The 16855-nt window shown below is 45.5% G+C and overlaps 1 protein-coding gene across 2 annotated transcripts in view; it reads right to left on the bottom strand.

Annotated features, from left to right (window-relative positions):
• RPIA (ribose 5-phosphate isomerase A) overlaps positions 1–11164 on the bottom strand; it is a 32590-nt gene extending 21426 nt beyond the window's left edge. The window contains exons 1-2 of one of the 2 annotated variants that reach the window (XM_049652109.1): positions 10352–11164; positions 1375–1435 (exon numbers count right to left, since the gene is read on the bottom strand). In XM_049652109.1, coding sequence (XP_049508066.1) covers positions 1375–1435; positions 10352–10636 — 346 coding nt within the window. In that variant the 5' untranslated portion in view covers positions 10637–11164. The remainder of the gene's footprint in view (positions 1–1374; positions 1436–10351) is intronic. The other variant, XM_049652108.1, reaches the window with a different exon arrangement.
• Positions 11165–16855: the final 5691 nt, after the last annotated feature.

Below are 16855 nucleotides of genomic sequence, written 5' to 3'. Positions count from 1 at the left end.
AAAAATAAATAAAGGTTAAAAAAAGAAAAAAATTTTTAAAAAAAAGTAAAAAAAAAAAAAAAAAGGAAAGGTCTATTCCCCCACTGACAGCCGCCTTTCATTCTGTGTCCCCAGCCTTGGTGAGAAAGTTTGTGAACACACATCGCACACACAAGACAGGGACAGGAGTAAATACTAACTACGAATAGAGCCATGTCAGGTGTTTGCTACTACTACGTACCTGGCAATATTCAAAGACTTTTGTACATGTGAACTCTTCTCATCCTAACAACCCAAAGGTAAGCTGCAATTATTATTCCCACTTTACAGATGAAGAAACGGAGGCACAGATAGGTAAAGTCACTGGGTAGTTTTATCACTAACAGGTGGCAGAGCTGATATCCCATGCAGTCCAGCTAGCTCCAGTCTTAACTACTTCCTTATATTGCCTCTCACAGAAAAAGGAGAACTTTACATGCATAAAACATATAATCATTTATAGGCCACCAGAGGGCGGTTAAACAGGGTTTACTTATTCTTTTTGGATTTGTGCATTTCGGTGAGGGGGAGGGATCTTAAGAAAAAAACTACCTTATTAAAAGTTCCAATCTTTTGACTCATTGGATCTGCAACATGGGAGGTTCAGAAGCCACTATTATGAAATGCACAGTAATTCCTTTGCCCTGCAATCCTCCACACACTCAATGGTAAGGTAGAAAGGTATGTAACACAAAAGCCCGTGTTAAGGCAATAAGGATTCCAGCAGCCATCACGCCAGCACCACAGCCACTCTTTTAAAGACAAAGTGTTCCTGGACTTTGTCTCCTGAGCACTGCCCCCGCCTTGGCACCTAGAAGAAGCAATCAGCATTCAGGCAAGTCTCTCCTGGGCTTTGTTTTAACAAACAAAAGCAGGGCAGTAAAACCTGTTGAGCAGCCACAGGGGCTGATAATTCCAGAGCCTTTCCTAAGCTCAGAGACACCCTAATCAGTAAGCCAGTACCTGCAGGAAGGAGCCACCAACTCTGGGTGCCTCATATCCACTCCAGGATCACGGACAGGCGAGCCTGCTCTGAGCTCAGTTTGCCCACCTAAAATTAACTGAGGGACCCAAAGGCTTTAGAAGCCTTGCTTCAGGGCCCCAGGGGCCACACACAGGACCACTGATGAGGATTAAAATTCTGTTGAGATCTCCTCCTAAATCAGCTCCTACCCTCCACATGAGCAAAGTAAACAAAGCCAGGGCATCCCCCAAAGTTGGCTGAAGAGGCCCAAGAATACCTCTCAGAAGAGCAGAGCTGGGCAGGTGCCAATGCTGTGCCCCCCCTCCATCCCCCTCTTCCACATCTTCATCCCCGTGGCCCCCACAAAACATCCAGACAGCCCAAGAGCATACCTATTCGCTGTACAGCATGAACGATTGTAGAGCCACTTCCAATTCCCAGCACTTGGTTATTCTGCCAAAAAAAGGAGAGGAAAAACAAAAACTCATTAATACCATATGTGACGCCCTCTTTAGCCCACTTCCTAGATCAAGGTGCTGTGCCCATTTGATAGCAACATAAGCACTGAACAGAACCAACTGAGAGTAATTTAGCCTAGTGCCCATGGCAGTTTATCAACAGCTCCTTCTACTCTCATCTGACACTAACATCACCATTTCCTCCTGTTAAAAAGGTAAACTGAGGCACATTAAAAATTTTAAGAATGTATTTGAGCAAGTCAGGCCGCATTCAATCTGGCAGAGACAGAAAGGAGCTCCGAGGAGCTACACGAAATGAGACTTTTACAGCCAGAAGGAAGTGTGAACAAGGAAGTCACAGCAGGCAAAACAGCAGACTGGTTATTGCCAGGTTACTTTTCCTTAGGGGGCAGTAGGGGCCACTGAGGCAGATTACCTAACTAGTGCCGAGCAGACAATTCCTGATGGACTAACAGAACATTCCACTTCTGGGAGGGCTGAAAATGTAATTAAATCTTCTTTTGGTGATACAGGCTTAACACAAGTGACTTAATTCGGGGCCTGTTGTCTTGCTCATTGATGAGGGAACATGGGGTAAGCTGAGGGCAAAATACAGGCTGGCACCACCACCACCCCCTGCCCCCCAGGGTGGAAATATGTGTGATATTCCCTGGACACTCCTGGCTACCCAAGAACAAAGGAAAGGGGTTTAAGTGCTTGCCATGGTGATGTGGGAAACTAAGGCAAATGAAAAATTAAACTCCCTTACTGCCTACAGTCCATTGACAAGTCCTTGAAACTGGCAGAGTAACCCCCCTCTAGGAGCTCAACTGTCTCCATGATGGCACTTTGCTAGGGGCAAAAGAGAACCTTGGCTGAACATTGTCCCAACCTTCAGGAACCTGTAAGTCTACTTCCTTAATCTCAAGCACCCCAAGATATACGCTGGTAATCATACTCTGAACTTATTGCCTACCGATATACATCTGAAAGGTCTCATGACTGAGGTTTTACTAAACAGTAAAAAATGGCATTTCCCTAGCTAACAGCTAGCCCCTCAAGGTCCTGGAAACCTTGCTCCAAAATCCCTTAGAGACTTCTATATCCCTATGTATATATATACATACACATACGCACACACACATATATGTACACACACACACACACACACACATATGTATATATATATATATATATACACACACACACATACATAGTGAGTAACCTGTCATGACCCCAGTGCAGCTCTTCCTGTCCACAGGGTCCTGTCTCCGTGCCTTAATAAAATCACCTTTTTGCTCCAAAGACCTCCTCAAGAATTCTTTCTTGGCCATCGGCTACGGACCATCCCACCATCACCCCAAAACTTCATCATTTACAGCAAAAAAATTCACTATGGGCTTCCCCTTGCACAATGAGTTGTTAATCAGTTGCTGGAACTCTAAGAAATTTGACACAAAATATTTCAGCATACTGAACTTCCTGAAGTTGCTTATTCAAAGTAAGGTTATGTAGGAGGTAACTGATATTGTGAAAAGATTATTTAAAAAAAAAAAAAAAGAAAATTACGAGACTTATGTCAATATAAAATGAATAGGTCATAGATTTCATTTAGCTCATTAAATTAATGAGTGAATGGGAAAAGATGTTACAACCTGTCCACAGGAAAAACCCTAGAACCGAAATTCATATGCAGTCAAGAAATGTTGAAATGAATTTACAAGAGTCTTAGGATAATAATCAGTTGACTCTCATAAAATTTGCATTTCTATGAACAAAAATTACGTGCATTAAGAGTGTTCTACAAGTTAAAGGTCTCTCCACAGAGTTGTAAATGGCCTAGTGGAAGGCCATTCCAAAGAAAGGATATTTAGTAATGTCTTTTGCTCATTTCCTTAAATTTTGCCTTATGGTGTTGAATTCTTCGCTAAAGTGGAGATAATTAGGGTTGAGGTCACAAAGGATTGTTGTGAGATTTGACTTATATTAACATTTAATAAATATTCTTGGTAAGTGCTTAATGAATGGTAGCTTTTGCTCTGGTTTCTAGCTGTTTTGCCTTAGTCTGGCAGGAAGTTGCTTAGGAACTGAGTGAGCTCCACATTAGTTCCTAATTGTAGTACCCTGACCCTGTTTTGCTGTTTGTGGTTTAACTGACCCCGGCTGGGCCCCTACTCTGCCCCCGTCTGCTCACAGGGATTCTCCCCCTTTCTTAGGATAGCAGGCTCCTGAGGCCTGTTTCTTGTCCTTTGTACTCACAGCACTCTTACCCATTGTCCCTACTGCAGGTGAAGACTCTTTCTCATAATCCTAAAAAAGCTTCACCCTCTTCCCATATTGAGGCAGCGTTGTGCAAAATAGGGACCTTCTGGCATCAAGTGGACGGATGCTGATGTGGTTTCCTATTTCAAAACGTCTGCCATCCCCTTCAGACAGGGAAACTGAAGCGACCCCATGGTGGGAAAAAACACCCTGCTTTTTCGCTTTTTCCTGCTTCTATTCTTGCTAGTGATGAGGGAGCCAAAGGCAAACTGAGGGCAAAGCACAAGCTAACACCCCAGACCCCTCTCTCCAGGTGGGATATGTGACATTCCTCAGGCACTTCTGGCCGCCCAAGACCAAAGCAAAGGGAAAAACAAACTGACAGAGATCACAGTCGTGCAGGACGTGGGTCTCCATCAGTTTGCAACTGTTTTGTTTTTTTTTAATTTTTGTTTTAACGTTTTTACTTATTTTTGAGACAGAGACAGAGCATGAACAGGGGAGGGTCAGAGAGAGGGAGACACAGAATCTGAAACAGGCTCCAGGCTCTGAGCTGTCAGCACAGAGCCCGACGCGGGGCTCGAACTCATGGACTGCGAGATCGTGACCTGAGCGGAAGTCGGCTGCTTAACCGACTGAGCCACCCAGGCGCCCCAGTTTGCAACTGTTTTAATGATTTACAAGAAAAAAGGCAATCTCCCGAAACCTACAGACTCAGCTTCCTGAAACCCTAACATCACCCTCCCCCTCCATAGTGATGTGGGGAACAATGGCAAGAAAATGTAGATAAAATTAAATTTCTTTATAACCTGCAGCCCATTGACAAATACTTGAGATAGGCAGAGTAAAACATTCCTCTGGGAACTCCCCATGGTCTTAATGGTCTTAACGTTAATACTTTGCTAGAGGGAAAAATAACTTTAGCTCAAAAAAAGCAAGGCCTCCAGTATCTTCTGAGTCTTCACCAGCATATGAAAGTCTGAGAACTTCCCACTGCCTTTACACACACCCCCTCCCCCCAAACTCCCAGGTATATAATCAGTTCGAACCCCAGAGCAGCTCTTTGGCCCACCGGTCCTGTCCCCATGCTTTAACAAAGGCACCTTGGCACCAAAGACGTCGCAAGATTTCTTGGCCATCGGCTCTGGACCCTCACCACCACCACTTCAACCTCATCCCTAGGACTGTGTGCACCCCCCCACCCTAAACATGCCTTAGGGTATCGATAAAAGTATGTCCTCCTTGTAAAGGTCAGGGAGTTCAGGGTATCTTCAGTCTTCTAGCACAATAGATAACATCTAAGTACTGATGGGGTGGGGTCATCATGAAGGGTTTTCGGAGACTCCTAGCTCCAGGGCATAGGTATAAGTGACTTATGGGGAATACCTGGGCACTCATCCTTTTCTTTTTTTAATTTTTATTTATTTTTAGGTTTTTGAAAGAGCTAGAGAGTAGGGCAGGGGCAGAGAGAGGATCCCAAGGAGCCAAGCAGGCTCTTCGCTCAGCAGAGCCCAACACGGGGCTCGATCCCACAACCCTGGGAGCCTAAATCAAGAGTCTGATGCTCAACCAATTGAGCCACAGAGGCACCCTGCACTCATCCTTGTTTTGACCAGTTCCAGGATGCCTGAGAGGCACATACCCCAGGGCCACTGTCCTCAATAAAAACCCCGGCCCCCAAGCAAAAATGGGAGTCTCTCTCCTTTCCTTCCTGGGTCTCCCAGACACTCAGGTCTGCTATAATCTATCCCTCGCACTATTCAATAAACTCTGCTCTCACTTCCTACCAGCTTGAGTTTGATTTTGATCCTGTGTGAAGCCAAGGACCCTCTTGACTGGTCCCGAGGGACCCTCTCTGGTTCCTCAGACCTGGCCAGGCTGCATCACCCTAAAGGTTACTTTGGACTCTACCCCTTCTGCTCACTTCAGGGAGGCTCTAGATGGCGGGCCTGGTGCCCCCCTGAAGTTTCCCTGTGATGCCACCAACCTGAAGATGCCTGTGATTAGTCGCTGTAAAGTCACTGAAGCTAGAAAACTCTGCTTTTCACTCTTAGGGTATACCTAGGCTCTGTGTTTTTTGTACAGCTTTTCCTTTCTGACTGCCCCTGGGGATTGGCCAGGAATCTTTCAGTACTCACCTGCAGAACATTTTTGTAAAGCCAGCTTAAATTGCACATTCATTTTAAGTAAGCTAAATCTTTTGCCTGATAGGAAGCAGCGAGTGTTTAAAAAAAAAAAAAAAAAAATAGACAGAAAAAACAGAAAAAAGGCCCCAAATGGAGTCACTTATGCTAAGCCCCAGGTCACCAAACCAAGACTTGACTTAATTACAGTTTTGGCTCTTCCAGAAAGGAAATCTTAAGCCAGTCAGTCAGGAACTGTCTAATCAGCACGAGCTAGGTAATCTGCCTGAGAGAACTCTGCCATCCCCTATAGCAAAGTGACCTTGTAATAACCAACCTGCTTTTACGCCTAGTCCTAGGTCCTGTCCCTTCTGACTAAGAAAGTCTTTCATTTTGCAAAGCTCTTTGGAGTTCCTTTCTATGTGCTAGCTTGGATGCTGCCTGATTCATGAACCACTGAATAAAGCCAATAGATCTTTAAATTTTACTGTTGAATTTTGTTTTTTAATACTTCATAGGAGACAAAAAATCCTGGGGGCAACTCAGGACAAATTGAGAGCTAGAGCCAACACCCCTCACTCCCCACAGGACAAACACCCAATGCTAGCCCCTGGGCCCGTATCTGATACAGTCCTTCTCAAAGCAAGACCACAGCTCAAACTGTAAAGGATTAGAAAGCATGACCAACAAGTGGAGAGAGCTGCAAAAAAGAAATGAAATGTTAATATCCCAGCCACTAAAGCACTTCCAGCTGGGCCTCTACCTACTGATGGCTTTACCCATTAGCCTCTGTGCTTGCTACCTGATGGAAATCACTCTGACTAACTCATAGTTCCCAAATCACCAAATCCACCATGGGGCCCTCAGAAGAGAGCTTGTTCTGGGTCAGTATTCCACCTTCAGTGATGCCCTCATGAAGGCAATGCATCATCCAGTAGTCATTTAGCTACCTGCGCAAACGTCAACAGTAAGGTCTTCAAGACAAGTGAATGGTAGGTCACAACACAAAAACAGTCAAAATAGCTGGATATCTGGGGGTGCCAGGCAAGCGTCCAACTCTTGATGTCCACCCAAGTCATGATCTGACAGCACAGAGCCTGCTTGGGATTCTCTCTACATCTCTCCCTCTGAAAATAAATAAATAAACTTAAAAAAAAAAAAATAGCTGGGTATCTTCAAGAATGAGAAAATTACTTAATTTACTGAGGCCTACGTAGGCTTGACCTGACTCTCACACCTGACCCAGAGCTGACAGCTCTAGCTATACAGTCATCCTCATTACCATACACTGATGTCGCTCACGGGCTCCCAGCAGGCAGGTGGCACACAGATGAACTCTGGTGAGTCAGACAAGCTCTACGCAAGACTCTTCCCTTTGTGGAGGAGGCCAGGAATTACAGACAGAGGCCTGCCAGGCGCAAGCTCTTCAACCACGTGGTTCTCCTACCATGGAATCAAATGACTGGCCCAGGAATCAGTGTCCTAGCCAAAGCGAAACAGAGACAGCCAAAGGCTGCCTGTGAGGTGGCCCAACAGCAGGCAGCTGCCAAGCAAGCTCTTCAGGAGGAACGGGCCCCTTCTGATGGGCAATACCAGACCACGTGTCATATGAAACACTTCTGCTGACCAACTGGAGCTACTGCTCACCAACTTCAAGCTAAGTCGGTCAACGAAACAAAGCCAGGCTCCAAAGGGAACAAAGGGAGCTACAGACCTTCAGGAGAACATGGCCCTGCATGGTAACCCATCCCGGGTGGCTATACTGCCAGGAACAGGCACATCTGAAGTCAGGGTGGCTACCCAAAGGGTTCAGCTGAGAACTCTCCAGGTTCTCCATCCATCCAGATGTGGAAGTGGTCACCACAGTGGAACACCAATGGGCTGGGCAACTGGAAACCCTACACTCCAGAGATTCTAACTAAGCAAAGGGCCACCACAACCTCCATATTTGTGTCCACACTCCACCAACTCAACCAACATTTACCAGGCAGGCCCTGCTGCAACCACCATTGAGCAAAGATAAGGTTAACTATCCACTAAGAGCTTACTTACTCTTTAGGAGGATAGGAGAGATAAACATACAGATGACTAGAACATAAGACACCATAAAGCATCTAAGAGGTATAAAGCACTACAGAATCGAAAAGATCTCCCTGCTACTTAGGAGGCTAAGGAAAAACCGAAAGGAGGAAATGGTCTTTGAACCAAACCCTGAAGGACATATACGACTTTAACAGGCAAGGTCAGAGGACAAGAGCGAGTATTCTAGGTAAAGTGTAGTGATGTTAAAACACACTCTATGCCAGTAGTCTGACTTTTCCAATGTTCTGGTACATGGAGGACAAAGGATTATAGAAGGAAACAAGACTGTGGGCTTCAGGAAAAGAACCACAGCCTCTCTTCCGTGCATTCTCTGCAGCTGGCCCAGTACCGAGCTCGCAATAGATACTTTAGATGTTAACAGGGACATTAAAATGAGGCCACCTGAGGGCCACTGTGACAAGAGCAGATGAGCGCTTCAGAAGATGATAATGGATCACTCGGTAGATTGGCAGAGGGGACAAGATAAGGGTAACTGCTATCCTCTGGCCATGGGGAGAGCTTAAACTGGTAAAGGTGATAGGTCAAAGGGAAGGGTCAGCTCTAACAACATTCCAAAGGTGGGACCAACAGGACTTGGCACATGACCACCTTGATAAACTGACACAAGTGAACAATTTCAAGACACAAGGCACTAGAAGAAAAACATGGCTTAGATTGGGACAAAGGACACCCCTCTCCCCCAACTCCCCAGAGGGCAGCTAGTAGCTAAGCCTTGACAATCAGGCACATGACTATGTTCAGTAAATGTGTAGATTTGAACTCTCCTGTTTGCAGGAGTATACAGGAAATGATTTTCCTTCTCCCTGAAGCAACATTTCTGGCCACCACACTAACTGCCTGACACATATTAGACACTCAAATACCTGGCAAACGAATGAAATGAACAAATCAACGTTTAAAAGCAGAAAATACAAAATTCAGGTAATGTTAGCATCTCAGGAAGAAGCTCTGTAGGCAAAGCAGATGCAACTGAGATTGGTGTGAGGTGCCCCAAAGTGCCAATGAAGCTCTCCCCATGATCACCCGGTAATTTCACAGAATAATGTGGCTGGAATCCAGTGTTTTGTAGCTCTAGCCTCAGGTGGGGGCTTACAGATTTTTATGTAAGCAAATACATTATAAAACGAAAGTCAAGAATACTTAATGTCAGTAAGTATTAATGTAAATAATAGGAAAAGGTATGTACAGATTTCATTTACTCATCTATTAATTACTCACTTTATACAGGCATTTTGAAATTTCAGCTTACTGTCCCAATTTTTCAGCTGAGGCACTGAATCCCAAAAGCAGAGCCAGACTGCACATTTTGCATTGTCTCTGAGAATTCCCATGGAAAACTCCACTGCTAACCAGACTTAGAACAAAATACACCAGAACAGGGCAGCTGGGGAGCTGGTGGAAGGGCACTGGAATAGGAGTCACTCAGTTTGGGTCCCGGAGGATCCTTGGGCATTCCTCTACAAAACATGTTTCCATAGAAACAAGTTAACACACTGGTCCCTCCCACTTAGTCGAGCTGTTTGAGGATCAAACATCATATATCAATGGAAAGTAACTCTATATGCTGAAGCATTAACAAATGTAAACGTAAAGAACTATCATTAAAGGAGAGAGGGAATCTGATACCACTTTCTAAGAAATAAAAAGAGAGACAAAAAGCCCAACAGAGCCCAGGAAACTCCACCAAAGGGCAGAGATACTCCACTTGGCTCCGGGGAAGTACCACAATTAAGATAATTAACCTGACTGATAAAAGCAAATCCACTCTGGTTAAGAGACTTCACTGAACAGCACCACACCCGCCACTTAACAAGTGGGGCCACGACCCCACCGGTAACACCTAGACATCTCTGCGCCCCAACCTTACAGAACAGCTTCCTCCAAAATGCAAGCGCCCACCCACCCCTGTGAAAAGCAGGAGGTTTAAAGCCTGAGTCTTCCTGTCTCTCTTTCGCTAGCGAGTACACTCAGGACCGGACGCGCGCCACGCTAAGAACCTCCTTGGAGTGAAATTTCAACGCAATTTTCAAAACAGCTCTCCACTTCCCAGCACAATAAAGAGCGATGAAGAGCTCTTGGCAGCCTCAGGACTCACCATTTGCCATTTGTTGATAAGGAAGCCGCACGGCAAGTCCCCGCCAGCCCCACTCCAAACACATCAGACACCACCAGACTCCACTTTGCAAAGTGTTACCCCGCCGGACAAGGAGTCTTTTTAGAAAGCTCAACTTTTAGGGAACTCGCCCCCAACTGATTCCACATCTAAAAGATCTTTAAGGAGCAAGGAAAAGCGCGGGGGGTGGGGGGGATCTAAACCCGGATAAAGTGTGCACCCTCTCTCCTCTCACGCACCCCCCCGCCCAGAGCGCGCAACAGGAGCCCATCAGGCAGAGCACAGGAGCCCCACGCCCGGAGCTGCTCACCCTCACGTGGTTCTCCACCGCCGCGCGGCCCGCCAGCTTCTTGGCCTCCTCGGCCTTGGACATCGTGGAGGGGGCCGGGCAGGCGCCGTTGGCGTCCCCGCCGTAGGTACCTGTACCGCCGACGCCGGCGCGGGTCCCGGACTGCGTGCGCCCGGGAGGCTGCACGTGGGAACCCAGGACACCCCAGCTGTTCCCGCCTCCGCCAGAGGCCGCGCCCCCGGCCCGCCCGGGCAGCGGGGCCAAGACCCGCCCGTAGAGGGTGCTGAAGGGCCCGGGGCGCTGCATCCCGACGCCAAGCTCCAGCCTCCGCCACGGTCCCGCCCCCCGGCTCGTCCGGAAGTGTGGTCGCTCACGCACAGAACGTGCGCCTGCTGCTGCCGGAGTCCTTGATGGGAGGTGTAGTTCTGTGGCTTCGGCAGCCCGCACCCACGCACCAACGGGAACTACCAGCCCCACAATGCTGCGCGACTGGCGAGCAAATAGCCCGCGACGACCTTCGGTGCGACGGCCCGTGTGTGGCCCGAGTAGCCAAAGTCCGAACCTAGGCGTAACACCTAGCAGAGATGCGTTTACGCCGCGCTTGGGAGGGTTCCGGGGGTTTTTCTTTCTGCCCTCACAACCGAGAAAGGGGTGGTGAAGCTGACCTTGTCGGTTTTCCCAGTAGTAGGAGCGTGGCCGTGGACTCCTTAGGCCAATCGCTGTTCTGGAGACGTCGCCCCCTTTTGAGAGTGACTGCTCTAGACACTCCCCGGGGAAATGCACAAGCGGTTTGCGCAGGCTTGTTATTGGACAGAGAACAGGTTCTGAACCCAGGTTCAGCTGCTCCCTGCTGGAAAATCAATATTCGAGAGACAAGTAACGGTGGGAAAAGAAGGTTATTTTTTTATTCAGGAAACCGGCAACCTGGGAAGATGGTAGACTAACTTCTCAAAGACCGTCTTCCCCGATCAGGCGAAGCCTGAGGGTTTTTAAGGGGAAGGCATTGGAAAAGGGAGGAGAGCTAAGTGCAGAGAAGCAGGTGCCAGGCAGCTAGTCGTATGTGGATGTGACCTTAAACGGACTTGCTGGAGTCAGCGGCGGCTGTTTGTGACTGTAGTAAGGCCTTATCTTCTGGGAGAGCGTGGGCCTTCATTCCTCAAGGCCGGCAAATCTCAAGGAAATTAGGCTGGTTCTGCTGTAGACCAAGGGACTTAGGTCAGCAAGCAAAGAGTGCATAAGCTTGAAGCAAGTTAACCCTTAAGACGGTTGGAGTGCTGTTACACACTGAAATCTTATTAGAGCTGAAGGCCCTGGACTACAAGTTTAGAACTCCCAACCTGAGACGTTGTTCTGCACCAGACAGTTTTGGATGGCTTACTTCCTCCAGGATGGATGCCGGGCAGAGACCTGGCAATCCTTGCTGATGACTTATGAAGGGATTCAGAACAGGTGTCCCCAAAATGTGCCACTTTGTCATGTGGACTGTTTTGAACTGAAAGCAATCCAGACCCTGAGGAACTCAAGAGAAACTTTGCCCCTCCCTTAACTGCCTAGAAGTATCTAAATTGGGTGTCTTTTCTAGAATGAGAGTTATTACCAATGATAAATTTTATCTAACATCTGTATAGCAGGGCAAACATCTAATTACCAAACATCTCATTGCCCTGTGAATTGCCCTTCTCCCCTTTGAACTCCACAGCACTATCCCATTCCTTAGCTTAGGCTGGCATATATACATATCTCATTTGTCTTGATATATGCCAAGAATTTCTCTGTGAAGCCTTGAGCAGCATCAGTCAGATTTACAGGTACCCAGCCCCAAAGAAGAAATGGATTTGTGTCTCATTTCAAGAAGGAGGCAAGAAAGAAAGAAAATAACCTGTTCTGCCACCTTGGTATATAAATGAGTTATCCAGAGAAGGCAGAAGGGCCCTTTCTAAGACTGACCGTACCTTTAGCTAGGGACCCTCACACAGTTGGCACCCTCACCTCATTCTGGTCTCTGCCTGCTCAATGGTCTTCCCCACACGCTTAATAAAGTACCCCTGTCCCAATCCTCAGCCTCCCAGTCCCCACCTCATGCCCATCATATCTTATTCTGTTCTAACATCATCTTGTTAAATAACCTGTTTCTTTGTTTATTGCCTGTATTTCCCACTTCAAGAATAGAAACAGAAAACTTGTGTTTCTTGTTCACTACTGGATGCCTGAATTTACGGAATGAATGAATATAGGGCATCAGCCCTTGGCTCCTCCTTCCCCTCATCCACCAACTCTCCACCCTCACCCCCACTCCACCTCAGGCATGGCACAGAATAATTTCCCGCTTTGATTAGCTTACAAGCAGTTTTAAGAGTTTAAGAACTAGTTTTACTAAGAAACAATGATAAAACAACAGACCCAAATAACTGCATCTCAAATGTTTTTCCTGTCTCTCAGGAGCTGTTGGCTATGTAAGAAGCACACTGCAGGCATTCCTGATTCTTTTACAGCAACTGTTTCCTTGCCGATTTCCCTGACTCAAGGCCCAGCCACAGCTTAAAGGAAAGGGACTTCAGGTAGAGGCCCCTGGGCCTGGTGGTACCACACCTGGGTAGGGGCAAGCAGGAGAGGAACAGACCTGAGGTCAGCTGCTTGTGCCCCACCCCCACCCCCACCCCATTGGAAAAGCAGGATACATCCTGAGTACCATTTAAGTGGCCTGACATAAAGTTCTATTAGTGGGAAAAGGAGCTGTAGGAAATGAGCACTTTTTTTTTTTTAAGTTTATTTATTTTGAGATAGCACGTGTAGAGAAAGAATCCGGGGCTCGAATGCACAAACCATGAAATCATGACTTGAGCCAAAACCAAGTGTCAGATGCTTAACCAACTGAGCCCCCCAAGCACACCCATCAGCATGTTTTTCTTAAGTTGGTTAACTCCAGGCTCTCCGAGGCTTCAATTTTTTTCTAAATTATAATCTAAATATTTATTGAGTTTATGGCTCAGATGTTTTGATTATAATATTTTAATAGACTTTACTTTTTATTTATTTATTTTGAGAGAGAAAACGCGCAGGAGAGGCAGAGAGAGAGAGAGAGAATCCTGAGCAGCCTCTTCACTGTCAGCGCAGGAGCCAATTCAGGGCTTGAACTCTCCAACCATGAGATCATGACCTGAGCCAAAACCAGCAGTCAGACGCTTAACTGACTGAGCCACCCAGGCACCCCTAGACTCTACTTTTGAAAGCAGTTTTACATTCATAGCAAAATTGAGCAGAAGGTACAGAGATTCCATATATACTGTCTGCCCCCACCTATGCATAGCTTTCCACCGCTATCGACATCCCCCACCAGAGCAATATATTTATTACAGTTGATGAACCTACATTGACCTATCACCCGGAGTCCACAGCGTGCATTATGGGTCACCGTTGGCGTTGGACATTCTCTGGATTTGGACAAATGTATAATAACATGTATCCACCACTGAAGTATCATACAGAGTAGTTTCACTGCCCTAAAAATCCTCTGTGCTCTGTCTGTTCATCTCTCCCTCCCCTTTAATCCCTGGAAACCACTGATCTTTTACTGTCTCCATAGTTTTGCCTTTTTCAGAATGTCACATACTTGGAATCATATACTATGTAGCCTTTTCAGATTGGCTTCTTTCACTTAAAAGTACGCATTTAAGTTTCCTCCACATCTTTTCGTGGTTTGATAGCTCACTTCTTTTTAAAACCGAATAATATTCCATTATCTGAACGTACCACAGTTCATGTATCCATTCGCCTACTGAAGGACATCTTAGTCGCTTCCAGCTTTCGACAATTATGAGTAAAGCTGCCATAAGCAGTGTGCAGATCTAGGTGTGGACGTAAGTTTTCAGCTCCTTCGGGTATAGCAAGGAGCACAATTGCTTGATCATATGGTAAGAGGAGGTTTAGTTTTGTAACAAACTGCCCAACTGCCTTCCAAAGTGGCTGTACCATTTTGCATGTTAACTAGGTTAACATAGCACGTTAACCAAGTAAAATTTAAATTCAAAATAACTAAATAAACAAACAAAGTGGGCTATACCATTTTGCATTCCCATCAACAATGAATGATTATTTCTGCTACCCCTCACCCTCACCAGCATTTGGCGTTGTCAATATTCTGGATTTAGACCAGTCTAATTGGTGCGTAATGGTATCTCATGGTTATTTTAATTCACATTTCCTGGTTGACATGTGATGTGGAATATCTTTTCATATGCTTATTTGTCATCTGTGTATCTTCTTTGGTGAGGTGTGTGTTGAGGCATTTGGCCCATTTTTAAATCAGATTGTTTGTGTTCTTATTGTTGGGTTTTAAAAGTTCTGTGTATGTTTATACAGCAGTCCTTTCTCTGATATGTCTTTTGCAAATATTTTTTCCCAGACTGTGGCTTGTCTCCTAATTCTCTTGAAAGTGCCTTTCACAGAGCAGAACATTTTAATTTTAATGAAATCCAGTTTATCAATTCTTTCTTCCATGGCTCATGCTCTTGGTGTTGCATTTAAAGAATCATTGCCAAACCCACGGTCCTCTGGATTTTCTCCTATGTTATCTCCTAGTTTCATAGTTTTGTATTTTATATTTAGGTCTGTGGTCCATTTTGAGTTAACTTTTGTGAAGATTATAAGGTCTGTGTCTGGATTAATTTTTGCATGTTCCAGAACTAACTGTAACAAATTCCCTTAGAGCTCAGGTCCCAAGAAATCTCTGTGTACTCCTCCTGGTTAACAGCAAAAGTTCCTGCTATTAGACAACAAAAGCTATGATCAGACTTTTCAGAAGCTCAAACTTTCTACTTTTCAGTAATGGAACACAGCTGGTGGATTTAAAGAAGTTTTTCCTACTTTTTGCACATTTCCTATTAGTCAAGCATGTTTAAGTTTACCTTGTATTGTCCCCTTATATATTCAGCAGGACCAAAATATAGGCAGTGCTGCACCTTATCTTACATCACCTTATCAGTGCTGCACCTTATCACTTACAGCAGAAGTCTTTGAAAGAAATACATTTATCCCAAAGCCACACTATCCACTAAGGAGAGAAGTCACCACCTATTCTTTCAAATTATGCTCAACTACCTAGACTGGATCATGCAATATGTACCAAATAAGACAGCCACCAGCGACAGAAGGGGCCCCCAATTTGCTAACACCCTACAAAATTTAACACAAATTATCAATTTTTCCCTCTCCTTCAAGAAATCTCCCCTTCTTTGTTTCCATAGAGAACATGTCTTCCCTTACCCTTTTTCTTCTCAACCTACTCAGCCCAAGCAGAAAGTATCCACTCAGTTGTCTCATATATTCATTCAGCAAATATTCATGGAGCATTTACTCCATGCTAGGCACCAGGACTACAGCAATGGGCCACACAGACAAACACCTGTTGTCCTGAAGCTCACATGGATGTCCAGGTTCCCGCTTCCACTCCGGAGACCAGAGCATCTTCCCATGGAAGTGACCCCATTCCCTTGGCACCTCAAAGGCAGATGATGCTATTAAAAGAGAAGTCTACAAAAAAAAAAAAAAAAAAAGAGAGAGAGAAGTCTACAAAAATAGGCAAAGCATGACTCTTACACAGGTTAAAAATGAATACATTGTTTACTGTTTCAGGTCGCTTGTGAATGAGGGAAACTAGGAAGGTGTTACAACCAGTTTAAAGTAAAAAACAAAATCATATATTTATATGGAGTTGGGATATTGAAATGAACATGCCAGTGGGGGAAAAACAAACTTATTCCACAGTGGGACTGGGATGTCAATTGAACCTCTGCTAGACAGACTTTCCATGACCCTAGAGAAGAATGAATATAGACGAGCAGACTACCATCAAGAACAATTTTGTATTGCTGTTGGTTATCTATAGCTTACAGACCTTTGAAATAGCTTTCATAGAATCAGATAACCCAGAGGAGTGTCCTCTGCCATGTAGACAATGCAGAATTTTCCACCGAAGCACAAAGTTTTCCCTACAATGCTAAAGTTAAGGCTCCCGTGGATGCTATCTCTCTAAAGCTACGGGGAACTGGCACAGGATTTCTCAGACTCAGCACTGTGGACATTTTGAACCACACAATTATTTGTTTTAAGGAACAGCAGCATCCCTGGTCTTTGTTCACTAGAGGTCAGTAGCACTCCCACACTCTGCAGTTGTGACCAATGGTGTCTCCAGACATTCCTACCCTTTGAGCAAAAGCCCTCAGCTTGACTTTAATTAGACCAATTTAGGGAATATGCCCACTCAGAACCAATGGGGGTAGAGGTGGGAGGTGGGGTGGATTTTATTTAGTTCGAACCTCAAATTCCTTAGAAGCTAGAGTCGCCTTGGCCCAAGGACTATGGAAAGGAGGGGTAGAATAAAAATTAGGTACTGTTACTGGGTGGGAGGAAGAAATGGATGCTAGGAAGCTGAAAACAGCACAGGGACACTTGTGCATTGGAGGGCCAAGACTGTCCATCTTCTGCTATCGCGTTCACCCTTACTGTATTTGTGGTTCAAAGTAGACT

This window comes from Panthera uncia (assembly GCF_023721935.1).
Source record: "Panthera uncia isolate 11264 chromosome A3 unlocalized genomic scaffold, Puncia_PCG_1.0 HiC_scaffold_12, whole genome shotgun sequence".
Classification (NCBI taxonomy): Eukaryota; Metazoa; Chordata; class Mammalia; order Carnivora; family Felidae; genus Panthera; species Panthera uncia.
This window is presented reverse-complemented; position numbering and strand designations above follow the sequence as displayed.